Raw genomic sequence first — 16,784 nt, forward strand, 5'->3', positions numbered from 1 at the left:
TTTCACCAGCCTACACTTCTAATTCTTCCCATTGCCTGACTGCAAATGGGACTTTACCTCTCGCTCCCTGGAACAGCACAGAGAGCATGCAGTAATTCTGCTAACTACTACTTATGGAGATTGTCTTGTTTCAGGCTCTCTGCTGATAGGCACCACTGCATATTTATACTCATGTTTTCTAAGTTATTTGCACAAACTAAAAACAAGAAACTGTTCAAGTGAAAGCTGGGATCCAGGAGCGGCTTCCATGCAGATTCTTTTGCTATGTAATCACAAAATACACTGTGCCATTACAGCAGGCCAGGTCTGCACTACAGAGTTATGTCGACAAAAAGCAGCTAAGCTCACACTGCTCGCACCAATTTCAAACCATAACCCTGACTCAACTCCCTTTTACACAGGCAAAACATTGATATTTTTTAATGTTAATAAAGTTAAACAGTATGATTAACAAAGAAAGATTAAAAAATAAAGCAGTAGGCATTAGGTTAACCAAAACAGGCTAATGATAAGAGATCCGAAGGCAAATGGAATTGGAATGTAGTTACAACTCCTTTGCAACATGTCCATGATCACAAGCAGAATTACAAGCCTGGCTCTAATTCTACATGGACGCCAAAGAGTGGGATGCAAAAGTAACCTGGATCTGTTTTTCTTGTAACTAAAGTTAGTTTGAATAACTAGCACCCCAAAATGCTAGTTGTTGAATGTAACAACGAATTCCTCAGAGTTTCTTATATAAGTGTAAATCATGTATTAATATCAAGTATCAAAAGGACTAAAGAATCCTCATACATTGGAATTTATTTGCACTACTATGTATTCAACATTTACTTGAAAGCCCCTGATGCCTTTTTAAGCAAGCATTAAATGAAGGTCTGCCTACTGGTGGGGAATTTAACCTATCAGCTTTTGGATGGCACAAGTTCTCACTTCAACCAGGTACGCAGTATTTATGTATGGGGGGAAGGAGGGAGGACCCAAAAAACCCAAAGATCAGTTTCCTGTATATTTTTAAAGAATATTTTGATTAATGTAGGTTATAGTCACCAATTAAAGGGTTAAACTGATAAAGTCAATTTTTAAATAATAAAATTGTAATAAGCTAATATGTATTGGTGGTTTGTAAAAAGGTAGCAATTAGTATTAAAAAGTGAAATTCCAGTCATTCTATATATGCACAATACTGTGCTACACTGGTAATACAGGGACGCAATTTAATGATTATCTTTGCATTTGTTTTTACAAGAGTCAGATGCCAGAAACAAACAAAACATTCAGTTAACTGATTTTTGAAAAAAATTATGTACGTTTACAACATCAAAAGAATCAAGATAAAATATAAACCTTTGCTACTTACAATTGTTCTATACAGATTAACCAAATCACAAATCTGTCACAATATAAATGTTTAATTGTTACAATATAATGAATAAGAACATACAGAAAATGATATTTATAAAATTTTCCTTTGTTTTGTCTTTTAAACCTACCATTGTAACTAAGTTAGCTATGCAGGACTTTTGGGATACATGATTAAGAAGGCACCAACAGTACAAAGCAAATACAAAGCAGTTTGAGTTTTGTTTTTTGTTTTTTAAAAGAGTGTTCTACACTGATACAACACAAGAAAAGGCAACAATATAAGTAAATCCCCTTGAACCTTTACAAATTTGTTCTGGCTTTACAAAGATATTCCAACTTTTAAATTTCTTCCAATGCATCACATAGTTTTGATCCAGCACATGCTACAAGTATCATTGTAAGCTTCATTTTACTAAATGTACACTTTTCATTATTTTAGTGCGATGTATTTCAATCATCACCAACTAAACCATTTGAAAGACCAATGTGTTTAAAACTTACGCAAAAGGATTGTTCAGTGCCTTTTTTAAGCCACTGCATTTACAAAAATATTTCCCCTAAAATTTGGGATTGCTTGAAGTCATTGCTGTACAAATATAAAAGTACTATGCAAGGGACCCAAATCATGTGCGTACCTGTATGTCTGCAGGGACATATATTTATACCATATCACTGGCTGTAAAATCAATCAATAAGTTTATCAATAATCAGGGGGCTACATAAACTACACTAACATAAGCAAATATATTAATAAAAGTTTATATCTACGGTATAGTTATTCAGCAGATTGTGTGAGACATGGTATAAATATACTGTAGCACATTACAGCGGCAGCAATAACAGGTTTTCCCCTCATTTATTCACTAAAGATAACCATGCTTAACTCATCTATGGTTTCATTTGGCCATATAATCATACCCAGCTCCTGAAAGCAAATAGTGCATTACACTGTTCACCCTGTACTGTGGATTGCACACTCCAAATTTTATATACTATCTAAAATATTGATATGAGAAATTTTGATGCCAAAGTCATGAAAGCAGAGCTCAAAAAGCTTATCACCAGAGCCACCAAAACAGAATTTTCTTGTATTACATGTTTATGTATTTGCATTTCTTTATCTATAAAGGTTGGAATGTTTTGATAGTTCCGTTTACATTCCTTATACGAAAAATGTCTTTACTATTAATAGGGATATCATATGTGTCACATCAATAACAATATGCCTTTCAGTTCTCTGCTAGTCTATGGGAATTTCCAGAAATATAATCTACAAATACACAGAACAGGCAAGGAAAATCAAGCATGAAGTGATGAAATAATTCACATAACAGTGTTGTTATTATAGGCACCTTCTTTTAAAATATTCTCCAACCTGACAAAATCATGCTTCTGCAGTTGAGGCAACGAGTTCAACTCAACATCATCCAATGACACTTTGATGAAAGCAGTTAGTGGTTTCATGCCAATCTGATTCAGCAATAATAGCTAAGGAAGAAAGCGCCAAAGCACCAGATGTTAGTAAATCAAACCCATGGCTTCTCTTTTTTAGAGATGCAACTTGACAGTAAATTTGTAATGCAAAAAAAAAAAAATCTAATATTAAAAAGAAAATGGTTAAAAGATGAATGGGAAAAGGGGTGTATGAAATAAGCTGCCAAAGCTCTTCCTTAATAAATTAAAGTTGAGTTGTTGCAAACTAAATGTTTCAATAACAGTCTTCTTTCCATATTTTCCCAAATCAACTCCTGTAGTGACCATGATCATGCAAGTGTCCAAGCATCTAGATATAGTTTAGCTTTTAGAAACTGGGCAAGGAAAGTATTTTGGTAAAGATATAATGCGTAGAAACGTCAAAAGAGATTTTTACACTAGTATCAACAGTCAAGTGCAGTATTGTAGAAAAGTTGTTAGCATAGGCTCTATACCAGCAATTCAATGATCAACTTTGCAATGTTCTGATAATGCTCTTAATATATATTGTATGCAACGAAGATATTCATGGACCACAGGATTTTTCTAACAGAAAATGCCCTTTGAAGATGAATCCTTGTTTATTAAAAATTAGTTTTGGCAGACTAACAACACCTACAACAAATGAAAATTCAGAATTTTATATCTGATAAGCACCCTTATAAACTGAGAATCTAAGTTAATGGCTTTCTAAATTATCTTGAAAAGCAGACAGAGAAGTGCTATGAGGAAGCCTGGGATAACATACCAGCAAGCATCCTTATATACACACTACAGTAACAAACGGAACCTGATTTCCATTCAAACACATTATCCAAAAGGAAACCAAAAACTAAATTCTTAATATTAATGTGAAGATATAAGATTTAAATTTATTTCCATGAATTACAAGTGCATTTTGTTCATATTAGCAGGCAGTCTTTATACAATCCATTCTTCACTGCTGCCAAAATAAAGTGAGAAAAGACAGCAGAGAAATGAAAAGCTAAAAATAAACTAGTTTTCCTAAGTTATTTGTTGAATAGCATTTCAGTTGAACACAATTCAGAGGTAACAATAGATTTTTTTTCAATCATAGGCATGTGGCACTTAGACAATCATCTTTGCACAGAAAGCTTTAACAGTCATGCGAGGGCACAGTAATTATTTTAAACAAGGCAAGTTTCTCACCACAGAGAGCAGTGGGGAAAGAAAAGGAGGCACTGCACTGGAACAGAACATCTAGGAAACTCCACATTATACAATTTCAGTAACAAATACTTGAAAATATCATTAAAAGGTATACAGTTTTAAACATCATTTAGTGCTAGCTTTGTTTGGCTGTCCTAACTCAGCATTATCAGAAAAGTTTGATAGTACTTGACAAGAGAACAGTACTTCACGTCACGAGCTCACGGAGGCTTGATTACAAATCATTATAACGTAGGTTGCAAGAAATTAACTTTAGATGCTGACGTGCAGTAGTAGCAAAAGTAAATTCAAACTTTCTCATTTAAAGATGCAGTGTTTCTCTCAGCAAGAACCCTGAATTTATTCATTAAATTCAAATGTTATATAAACTAATCACCCTCATTTGAAGTGTTTCATTGGTATATATAGTAAGTAGACTGAGTTTAGTAACAGCACATTTTGGTTTCTCTGCTTACTAATGTATATGGATGCCTTCTACTTAGGAAAACATTCATAATTAGGTAAATATGCCATTGTGGTGTTTATTAATTTTTCAACACACAGTGAATAAATATATTAGTGAGCTGCCACTTTCATTCTTTTTGCATAAATCTCGTAAACACTACATATAGCATGAACTTTGGAAGTACTATACCTCCAGAATGGTACAAGTATCCACAATCTTTTTAGAAAAGGCAGGGGAAATTTAGGATTTTTTTCACTACATAGGAAAAAATGTTCTAGATGGGTAGATGAATTCTGTTAACTAAGTTGTACTCCTAGATATTCACTAATATGCTGTGTAGAATTTTTTATGTACAGAATAAGAAACCTAAATAAGTGCATAAGCAAGATTAATGCAAATGTGGCCTATGCTGTAATCTGTAATGGCGTATATATGAATGAGTTCCCATTGTGAGTAAACGGTTACTGTATAAAGGCGAAGTGCAAAAAAATTGGGATGTCACTGACTTAAAGTGCCCTGAATAGTAGCTTTCCCTAAAAAATGCCAGTGACTTCAGTAAAATCAGAAAAACACAGTTCATGGTGCAAACTTCTATGGGTTAATGAGTTATCTGCTTGGTTAATGATACAGGAGTGAAAGGAACTACTGCATCTTTCAAACCAGAAAGCAAGCAGTTAAAGTATGGTCAGCAGTGGGTGCACTTATAGTACAGTACTGCAACAGGTTAACAATGGGCATTACAGATAGGACTGTCAATAACAATTCTTCAGACTTAAAGAATTAATTGAAAGCATAAAAAGCCAAAACTACCAGTAACTGCCCTCCTGAATGGCTCAAAGGAGTTAGTGGATAAGCTGAGATAGGCCATAAGACATGACCAAGGATACAAGAACTGGGAAGAGGAACAGCAACGTTTGAGCATGCCCAGTCCTTTAAGTCCTTGTCCTACAAAAAAACAAAACATGTTTTAATGAAGGAGATCTGAACAAGAAATTGTAATTTAAGATAAGAAAAATGACCAGTGTTTCTGTATCTCACATACATGAATTCGGACTGACAAGTTGCAGCTAATCACAAAAGTCAAAGGCAGCAGTACCAATATATTCATAAGATTTTCAAATCCCACCCTCTTTTGCCCATGTTCTACAGAAGATCTCCTGGTGTTCAGACAAACTGTCTAAAAGAGAAAATTTTCAGAACTCCTAATATGAATTGATTTATTACCCACAGGAAACATACTAAACTACCAGAAGGATGTTCTAGATTGCTGTACCTGAGATGCAAAAATATTTACGAATAATGAAAGATTAAGAGAATTGTATTTCCGTACCCTCAGATCCACCAATCCAAACTGATGGAATCTTACTATCAGTACTAAAAACAGAATAGGGAGGGAGTTCAACAGGAACCAACGTTCTTAAAATGTATCACCTAACTGGAGGCAAAGCTATCCAGCTTGCAGTACTCAGTTAAAAGGCAAATATGGGGAAACTATAGTTCTGCTGAGTTCTTTTAACAAGCCATTGCCTTGGTGGAATGTCCTAACATTTGCAGGACAGTCACCTGTGTAAATCTTCCTCAAGGAAGTCTAGCATGTATAGTAGAGAAAAGAGTTGACTGACTACTACACAGGAAGAAGCTTTTTTCAGGTAACTGTACATTCTTTTGAGGACTGAAGAATATCAGCTACTTTTATATAGGCTGTCAATGCCAGAGACCAGGCTCAAGACAGTAGATTTTGAATCTCAGAAAATACTGTAGGCTTGAGAGAGAAATTTAGACTCATCAAGACCACATACATTAATTACAACAATGGGACTGGATTTGTCTTTCTGAATCATCCTTACCACTTGGCAACAGATGCACAGAAACAACTGTACAGGAAAGATGCCTCTCATTGCCACTGCCACAGATACTTGCTGGAAAATATGCAGTTTAGTGCTAAGATTGGATGTAAAAACTCTAAAAATGGGAGAAATTCATCTGGTTGACAAAGCAGAGAAAACAGGAAAGAGACATCCAAGGGAATGGAGTATCATCGTGAAGTTTAAACCAACTGCTAGGGGGTGAGCTTCACTAGAAACTTACGTTAAAACAATGGTGAAGAGTTGGACCTGCTGACAATGCTGATCATGATTGACTGGTCTGAGTGGTCAGTCAGCACTGTATAAGCTTATTGTGATTATATTACTAAACTAGCTGATGTTCATTATCATGTCAGCCAACTCCATTGGTGACAAGTCCTCAGCACCAATAGGTGCTTCTGGTCCATGGAGGTATCAAGTTGCATTCCTCCCAACAGTGGGCAGTCTTGGTGACCAGATTCCCACTTTTTCTCCTTCCCCCAACTTGCTGATAGAAATCAATTCCTATCATAGGAATTATACAAGGGCTGTTTTTTCTACTTGCTATTTCCTGGAAGTAAAGACAACCCTCATTATCTGAAGTTCCAGGACACTGGTTGTACAAGAGACCACATTCCTCTGAGTTACTTTTCATAGCATCAAGGGTTCAATATTTAGATTACCCATTTTGCCACTAAAGCGCTCGCTCCTCTGTACAACACTCTGAAAGAGGCTCTATTTCAGTATGCTTCTCAGTGACAGCCTAATTAGTTGGCTTGACTCTTCTGCCCATATAGACAGAATGGCGCAGCAATAGTAGGCTGAAGTAAAGCTCAATAACGTTTTTCTTAAATTTTTCCTATGAAGACATTTTAATTAAACTTTTTCCATAGAAGCAGAGACCTGTATTGTGACTGCCTCTCAGGAAGAACTAAAGTTGCAGAATGTGGAAGGGAGACTGGCATCATTAAGGTCTTGGAGCCACAAGTCTTTAGTTTTATTGGTAGTGAAGCCTGACTTTTCATAAAAGCAGCAACCCATTGAGGATAAATTAATCTGAAGACACAAATCTAGGTTTAAATAAGGCTATTTTAACCATTTTAAAGGTATAAATGCTAGCTATGTTAATATAGTAAACAAAAACTAGAAGCCATTAAAAGAACAAATTTCAAAATAAATTCTGTTGTACAATTGTACACAAATAACTGCCTATTCAAGCTAGTGACCGTGGTGGAAGTTAGCTTGGTTTGGAGTATAACAGTCTACATTTCCACAAGTCTCATCACTAAATTCACACACACACACACACACACACACACACACACTTCATGAAAATGATCTGGATCAACCATGCTGGAAACTGAAATCCTATTTTCAGTGCAGATAAAGCACTGGTTGTGGCAGAGAAGCCAACAATCCACATGCTTCTCTGAATCCTGACCAGCAGGGACTCCCTCTATGGATAAGGATAGTGCTCAGGCTCAATAAATCCTTGGCCTCTCTTTTGAGGCTACCAACAAGGATGCCAGTTGTGGTGGACAGCTGTTGAACTGGATTCAGATCAATACACTCAATTTTACATAGAAGCACAGAACAGACAGTTTGAGCTGTATTCACATGTTTGATCCAGAGGTAAGTTTGTTTCTATTCCACTTCCACGAAACAATCCAAATCTTCATGGCCTATTTAAAAGTACTTTAAATTATCAGCATCACAGAAAAGTTTTAGTCAAGGATTCTCTGAGTAAATCTGAATAATTTTGCAGGAAGTTGAGACTTGTAAATTTCAGGGTATCTAAAGAAAGTTTTACATCAATATACTTTACGCCTATTAAAAAAAAAAGGATCATTACAAAATAAGTCCAGGTGAGGAAAGATGTAGATAAAGGAGAGTGGGCAAGACTTTATAAGCAAGTTACACATGAGGTGGATTGTTCCTGCAAATTTCAGTTTTGTTTGTTTTTTGGGGGGGGGAGGGGGGTTAATGTATTATTAAAAATTGCCAATGGAGAGAGTGAATAGCAATCAGCACAAAAGTACTTTAATCTTAATGATTTATACAGTCTTCTTCTAATCAAAATGAAAATATAAAATCTTTTAGATGCCTTTGTGAATTATGTACTCAAATATTTTGGAGGTATTTTTAAACAAATTGGGATGACTATCAATAAAACGTTCTTGTTGTGTTTAGGTCAATGATTTCTCCTCTTTACATTGTATTACAACAACGGAAACATTAAATGTTTATTTTAAAATAGAAACAACCTAGAACAAGTTTTTTAAATATTTTAAGTTTACATTGATATTATGTTTTAAGAGATCTTTTGAATAACATTTGAATATCAGTGCTGCCATAGCTTTTGTTCAAGCAAGCACCATTTCAATTTCACTGTCACTCTTCTAATGTAATCTACAAATTAAATAAAAAGCATGTCAGAAATTGCTTGAATTCCCAGTAGGCATTTTAACATTGCAGAGAAAATTAAACCCATTTCTTTAAAACAGTATGGCTGAGGTCAAATCAGTACTTTAAAAGCAATAACTAGATGTTAAGGGGTTGCTTTACAATAGTAATGAAATGACAAGCTATGAGTTTTGCGTTAATGATAACTACATAGAGTTCTATCATTCCTCTTCATCTCTTTTACATGGTTCATTATGATTATGGCGTTATGTACCTATGCACAATTTAAGATCGATATCCTGGCTGGAATCTAGCAGTTTCCTCAAAAATTAGTTCTTTCAGTTTTTCCTTCGGCAAGTCATCCAATTCCATGTCAAACTTGAAAGGTGCTTCAGCTACAGGCTTAAAAAAAAGACATTAGTATTTTTTTTAAAAACAGAAAATGTTAAGACAGCAAATAGTCTGAAGTGGGTAGCACAAATGTCTCTTGATTAATTTTTATATACCAAGATTTAAATAATTTCTTAGTGAACAGCTATTCAAAACTTAAGCCATATTGAAATATCTGAGTAAGTGAAAGCTTGTAGCTGAGTAGCTACCTGAAGACAAATTACAGAGAGACACTTAACCTTCCATTATAAACCTAATTTTGACTTCCACTCTGCCCTACGTCACCAAAACTAAACTAATCTTTCTGAAATTTCACTGGCAAGGTCTTATGTCAAGGTAGACTTTTTTCTGGAAAGTCTTAAGGCAAATCTCAGCTACCTTGTTTCCCACCCCCACGCCTAGGAGGCATGGTAGTTCATTATGGGATAACAGTTCATAACAGGAGTCTTAGGTCTTTTTTCCTACTGTTTACCCAATGTTTTTCATTTTACATCTAGAGAACGTGACAACAAACTGAAAAAAATCTAAAATAAATGAAAGTGGGAAAGTCATAGGAGAAATGAGATTTCAAAAAAGTTAATCCAACTTTTTCCAAGCATTAAATATAAATTCTAAATTAGGATTGAAGTTAAATAGATATTCCATAATGAAAAGTTAGTAATACAACATTTCTCTAAATACAAGCAAATTTGCTTTTATTATAGCAAGATTAAACCTGCAAATATACTACACACGCTATGAAATGTGCTCACAACCAAGGCACCATCCAATAAGACTTTCATAGTAAAATGAGTGAAAATAACAAAAATCTAACAGTCCTTTTGTTGCTTTTAAATTTTTTGTTTTGTTTTGATAGAAAGAAATACAGACACTACCTTGAAGGGGAAACTTTAAACTCAATTTGCAAGTACTTAACTAAACAATGAAATAGCAAGGGATTTAGTTAAGTGTCATTTATGGCTCTGTTTCTGTAACTATACTTTAACACAAGCCCAATATAATTTTAAATTTAGGGTTTGATTTGTCAGACAGTGTTTTTCCATTGTCTAATAAAATCATGCTTAAGTGTGACCAGACTCATGTAGTATTTAAAGATTTCTGACAAACTTTAATTCTGGGAACCTAAATTTGAATCTACTGAATCCATACTAAAATCCCTAAACAAATATGCAATTTAAAGTACCCATGCTGTAAAATTTTAGCTTAACTACATTACTCGCTATTTATCTGCAACCAAATATGGTTGTTCTAAAGGCCCAAAGGGAACTGCAATTCAAATATTTCCTGGTATAAGCATTGCGATTTTTTTATATACACAGTGTACACACAATTGTAACAATTTTTAATATAGAACTGATTTATATAACTATTGGCAATTTTTCAAGATCCAACTATACAAACTGTATCCTTAAAAGGGCTTCTCTGATTTCTTGTACAATCATCTACAATATTTATGTTAAAAATCCTTTACCTCATCACTTGGATCATAATACTGCTCCAGGTATGGATGGGCCAAAGCTTGCTCCACTTCAATTCTCTTGTGAGGATTAAAGGTCAACATTTTATCCAACAAATCAAGTGCTAAGAGGAGAAATAATTTTTTAAACAAAAAGTCAACATATGCTGAAAGTTCTATTATATTAAAAATAATACAATCACTGGTATTTGAGGTCTAACACAAATATTGCCCTTTGTTTTAAATGCTAATTGTAGTGTGAAGATGTTTCAGCTTACTCATAATAGGAGCAGAAGACTAGCCAATGTAGTTAACAGGAATGCCAAAATTTTTATTTTATTACCCTTTCCATATCCTCAAGTTCCTATTCTCTGATCATTGACTTCCTGTTCAAATTGAGAGATCTCAGAATGCATTAGGTTTGCAATATTCATAATCCCATAGGCCAGTACTAGAATAAGGAATCAGAGGGATAGCCGTGTTTGTCGCTTTTTACAGATCCAGACTAAGAACCCTGTGGCACCTTATAGACTAACAGACATATTGGAGCATAAGCTTTCGTGGGTGAACACCCACTCCGTCAGATGCAGAAGTGGTATTCAGCCACAAAAGCTGCGTCTGATGAAGTGGGTATTCACCCATGAAAACTTATGCTCCAATTCTTCTGATAGTCTATAAGGTGCCACAGGACTCTGTCGCTTTTTACAGAATAAGGAATGTGTCTCTAGGGATTCAGGAAGTCAACTTTATTCAGCACTGAATCCTTGAAGTCTTCCCCTCTCCGACCACCAATGTCTTAGAAGCACAGATCAATGGTTTTATGGACTTTACAAACCTAGCACATTCTGTACCGCTCAGAGTGAGTGCAAAGTCAATGAACACAGAGCAACCACTGTGGAGACATGCAAAACAAAGAGAGAAAAAAACCTGGATCTTAACTATAAATTTCTTCTGTAAAACAGTATGTCTGAATTCTGTATGTGAGTGGGTCCTAACCCTGAAGGAATGGTAAGGCAATTAGAACTGAATTATATGGCAGGCAACATTAGAAATTCCTACCAACTGTATTTCAGACTAACTTAAATAGCTGGTGAAACTATAAAAACTGGTTGTTAATCTAAATACTAGTCCTTTGGTAACACAGGCCCAGCGTGCTTTCCACTTATCCAGTTCTCTTCTCAAAACTATGGTTCTGAGTCTTGATCTGAGGGTGAACCAGGAATTGACCAACATTGGTTCAATGAAAAATGTACATGTAATGACCAAATTTTTCTCATAATTGCTCTGGCAATTATGTGTATGTGGGATGTAACTAGCAGGATTCAACAATAGGGAGAGAAAGAATCAAGTAGTCTTTCTACAAAACTCATTTTAGGACTTTTACCAAATGAGTCAGATAAGTCAAGCTTAATATTTGGTAAACATATGGATTGAAAGATGTAGCAGTTTTGCTTATTTCCATAATTAGTGCATGTCAGCAATCCTATGAAGCATACTTTGAGCTCTAGTGAAGGATAGTTTCCTTGTTGATTGAATGTCTCTCATATACATATAGTTTGTAGTTCATCTGGTCACTTTGTCATTAGCTACTTTCTTTCCTTTACACGGAGTGAATTGGATAGACTGAAGTTCAATTGCCCATACTACATCCAGGTTACCAACATTTTGGAGGATGTGATTAACTGGACCAACGTATAGACTCCTGAGTTGTACTAGGATACTGGGCTAGAACATTTCTAGAGTTCCTTTGTGTATAATTGTCCTTGTGAAATATACCTGATCCACTACTAAGAATATTTAACTCAGACACCCTTCTGGCAAAAGTTAGGGGAGCTAGAGTCCACCTTCATAGGGGATTAGCGCGTACTTGTAAACCCAGTCTTAAGTTCTAAAATGGACACGTCAACCAGCTATTGTGCTGTGTTCCATTTTAGGATCTTAGCCCTACACAGATGCCTGGAAAACGCTCTTTCCTGTACCATCTGATTATTGTATTCAGAGCTGTTAACCATAACCCACAGTAACTCAGTTTCCAGTCTGCTGACACTATCCCACAGATATTTAAGTCTGTGGTCTGGAGGGTTCGGAGGTTCATTCTGCACTCTGTGAACTTATGCTGAATCTAAGCTACATCCACAAGGATGCAACTGATTATTTCCTACCTTGCCCTCCAAATTTTAGAACCATGTCAGTTATCTGCCTAAACAAAAATCCTTGACTTTCCAATATTACCTTTAAAGTAACTAGACTGCTAAACTTATGTAGAATGAGTCTGGATGGCAAATTGGTCTCAGCAGTGGCAAATACAACCATCAAGTTGTTTACCATTAAACGCTTTTTTTGGAGCAGAACCTACCCTGCCTGGTCATTGTCAGATGAGGGTAACATCTCTTCATTTTAAGACTTCTTAAACTGGTGGAGACTTGGATAGCAGTTGCTATGCCGAGGTCTGCCCGAGCCTGTGTTCCCTCATTTAAAGTAAATATTTATTTGCTTTGCTGTTTTGGGATGATGCAAAATGAGTATATCTTGGGGTCCTCTAGAATGGATATTATCCTTTGTAAGGTCTCATTCAAATCCTAGTCCCCTTGATTTGTGGATTACCTGCTCTACTAATCTGCTCTGTAGTTTAATCTGCCTTTTAGGACACAGTATTTCTTCTGCTTCCTGCATTAGAAACTGAGTTATTCTTCTTGTCCGTTTACTTATATATCCTTGAAGTTGTCAGGTATGCCTGAAATCATGATAGAGCCTTGCTGCCAGTAGCTCCATCCTGTTTCTAATTCTTCTGTTCTTGTGATTGCTTCACATCTCTTGAACTGTGTGCAAGGTTAGCACCCATTGTTACAGTTTCCTTCACTGAGATTTGGGAGTGGAAACTGCACAATCTGCTGCTCTGATGGCTAGTCTGAAGAGGAGTGTACTGGCAGTGAAGCAGCTATTCCTTTTTCCAGATGCTCTTAAGATGGATCCTAAAGGTCAAAATGAACCAATGAAGTTTTTTCAAGTGAAGAAATGCCCAGGGATGCTAAGGGAAAAAACTTCCAGCATCGGTGCATGTGGCAGGCACACACACCTAATATGGAATGGACATGAGCAAGTACTCTGAAGTTTTCTTCTTATTCTGTCAACGCAGCTCTATCTTGAAACACAAAACACAATACAATATTTAAGGTATTTTTAAGATGCCTATCACTTTGGTAACTAAGCAGTTCTAGGTCAGACAAAATCTGCCAATCTTATCAAACTGTACAATGATTTTGTGATCTACACAAACATCCAACAGGAACAGAGATGAGATTACCAAAATCCTTTTAATTTGTGACCTCCAGTAAGTTTAAAATTGAACTGGGGTCTCTGGGTTCAAATTCAATTCCAACACTTAGACAACTAACAATTTTAACTTCTTGATGATGGAAAATTGGGATTTCCATTTTATATATTGAAGTCAACTTCACTGCAACTAATTTTGAGAAATATGGACTGCTACAGCCAATGAGTTTAAAAAGGAGGTCGTCGTCATCATCATGTTCCTATTACACCGCTGGCGTTTAGGGCAGTGACGAAGCTCCTCCACTTCTGTCTGTTTCTGGCAAATCTTTCAATGGTTCCCCAGCTGTGCCCCAGGTTTTTCAGCTCGGCTTCCACAGCTCTTCGCCATGTTGTTTTCGGATGGCCTTGTTTTCACTTGCTTTCAGGTGTCCATCTTATTGCTACTCTGGTGATGCAATCAGTTTCCATCCGAAGCACATGACCGATCCATCTGCAGTGCCTCCTGGCAATGATGGTACTCAGATCCTTTTGGCTGCACTGTGTCAATAGATCTTGATTTGATATTGTTCTGGGCCAAAAGATATGGAGGATTTTTCTGAGGCAGGTTATATAGAATGAAGACTGTTTGGACATGTCATACTTTCTCATTCCTCAGCATTCTGCACTATAAAGTAGTGTTGAAAGTATGCAGCTCTGATAAATCTTGAGTTTGGTTTTGGTGTTGTATTCTAATGATTTCCAGACTGTATATAAGCTCCTGAAGGTGTTCCTGGCTTTACTGATTTTGTTCCGGATGTCCTGGCTTGTTCCACTGTCCTGGCTGATGGTACTGCCCAAGTATGTGGATGTTTCTACACTGATGAGAACATGATCCTCTATCCGTACTGGTGATGGTGAGGCAGTATTAAAGGTCATGATATCTGTCTTACTGTGGTTGATTTTCAGTCCAATTTGCTGGATGAATGCATAGTGTCAAGTTTTTTTTTCTTGTATATGGTGTTGGGTATGTGATAGGAGAGAGACATCATCTGTGATGTCCAGGTCTTCAAGGGATGAGAAGTGTGTCCATTTAATGCCCTTGACATGTCTTCTGTTGTACACTGCATTACCCAGCTGAAGAGGAGTGCAGACATGACACACCCCTGACGGACTCCTGTTTTGACTTCAAAACTGAGCTCACTGTGATCAACACTGTAAAGCATGTAAAGTTGAAATAGAAGCTTTTGATTATGTTGATTATACGGAAAGGAATTACATATGCCTGCAGAATGTGCCATAGGCTGGTCCTGTGAATGCTATCAAAAGCCTTCTCAAAGGCTATGAAATTTATGTAGAGTTGCCGATGCCATTCTAAGCTCTGTTCTATTATGTTTCGTAGAGTCAAGATCTGGTTTGTGCATCCACGCCCTTTCCAAAAACCAGATTGCTCTTTTCTGAGAATGCTATCAACTGCCTCTGATATATGCTGGACTATGATCTTACACAATACTTTGCTTGGCCAGATAAAAGTGTGATACCACACCAGTTATTACAATCATGGAGAGTTCCTTTCTTTGATATCTTCACTATAACCCCATTGGTCCACTCATCTGGCACTTTTTCCCTTTCCCAGACTGATGTAAATACAGGCGAGTCTCATCTTACACTGGGGTTACGTTCTGCTGTCAGCATGTAAAGTGAAAATCGCGTATAGTCAAAATTACATTAATGTAATGGTGGGCGGAATCGCCCGCACTACAGGTACAGTATTTAAATTGTTATTTTTCTCATTTTTTGTTTTTGCCGAATGCACAAAGCTGAATTAGCGCATGTTAAATGTACGTAGGATGAGACTCGCCTGTAGAGGGGCCAGGATAGATACTGCTAATCCAGGATTAAAAAGGAGGTAAACGTTTATTTAAAAAAACCTAAGTGTCATGCTTATCTATAATTTTAAAATGAGATTTTTTTCAAATCAGTTTAAGCAATTTGTATGCTAAATTCTCATTAACTTTACTAGGAACTGATGTACAAATCCCTACGCAGTTCTGAAAATCCCACCATTAGTTGCTTTTTGTGCTGTTTTCCCATCTTTTAAAAAAATCAAGACAAGTGTAATGGAGCAAAAATATAAAATACCTTTGGGGTCTGCATTTGGAAACAGCCTGTTCCATGGTACCTTATTTTTGTGTGGCAGAGAAAGCAAGTAGTTTCTGGCCTTTACATTGATTATACAATTCAAGTCTTCTTGAGAAGGAGATCCAAGTATACCTAAAAAATACAAAATAATTTCATTCATATGGAAAGTACATTTGAAACAGCCACATTACAAGCTTTTGATAAGACTCAAAGATTTCTACTTTTACTCTATTACTGCTGCTCAGATTTATTTTTAGAAAAAGTGATAGATGAAGTAATTTGATATAAATAGCTTTCACAAACAATTCTGACCAAGTTTCATCCTCACCCACAGACATATTTTTATATTAGACTTGTATCAGTCTGTGATGGAAAACTGATTTTTGATCAGCTTATAGAAAAATAAGTATTACCAAATATGAAATGAGCTACATTTGAGTCTCAACAAGTGAACTAAAAATTAATCTACATTTTTATTTTGTAATATTCAATTTAATATCAATACAATAAAGAAGAGATCATCTCTTAATTTTCCAGAGAAGTTATTTGAGACTTAAAAAAGTGGCTTGGACTGTTCACTTAGTAGAGCAATACTGTATGAACCCTTTATTATTATTATTACTACTAATTTATACATGTGATAGCATCGAGAGGATTCAATCAGGCTAGAGGCCCATTACTCTAGATACATGATGTGATTATAACAAATAATGGGAGGGAAGGGAGAGAGGGAACAAGGATAACAATAAAAATATCCCACATTCACATAAGCTTGTAACATGCAGAACTTTATGGTTCTAAACCAGTTAAAAGTATTTTCCAATAT

At 35.9% G+C, this 16,784-nt stretch overlaps 1 protein-coding gene across 2 annotated transcripts in view; it reads right to left on the bottom strand.

Moving 5' to 3' along the window:
* Positions 1 to 1,396: 1,396 nt before the first annotated feature.
* Positions 1,397 to 16,784, bottom strand: part of MAPK1 (mitogen-activated protein kinase 1) — a 49,643-nt gene continuing 34,255 nt past the window's right edge. Inside the window, exons 6-10 of one of the 2 annotated variants that reach the window (XR_006573897.1) lie at positions 15,959 to 16,090; positions 10,583 to 10,692; positions 8,996 to 9,123; positions 5,362 to 5,419; positions 1,397 to 2,835 (exon numbers count right to left, since the gene is read on the bottom strand). Coding sequence is in view for 1 of the 2 variants with exons in the window: in XM_044990040.1 (XP_044845975.1) it covers positions 9,007 to 9,123; positions 10,583 to 10,692; positions 15,959 to 16,090 (359 nt within the window). In the remaining variant the exon portion in view is untranslated. Of the gene's footprint in view, positions 5,420 to 8,995; positions 9,124 to 10,582; positions 10,693 to 15,958; positions 16,091 to 16,784 lie in introns of both variants that reach the window. The other variant, XM_044990040.1, reaches the window with a different exon arrangement.

This window comes from Mauremys mutica, chromosome 16 (assembly GCF_020497125.1).
Source record: "Mauremys mutica isolate MM-2020 ecotype Southern chromosome 16, ASM2049712v1, whole genome shotgun sequence".
Taxonomy (NCBI): Eukaryota; Metazoa; Chordata; order Testudines; family Geoemydidae; genus Mauremys; species Mauremys mutica.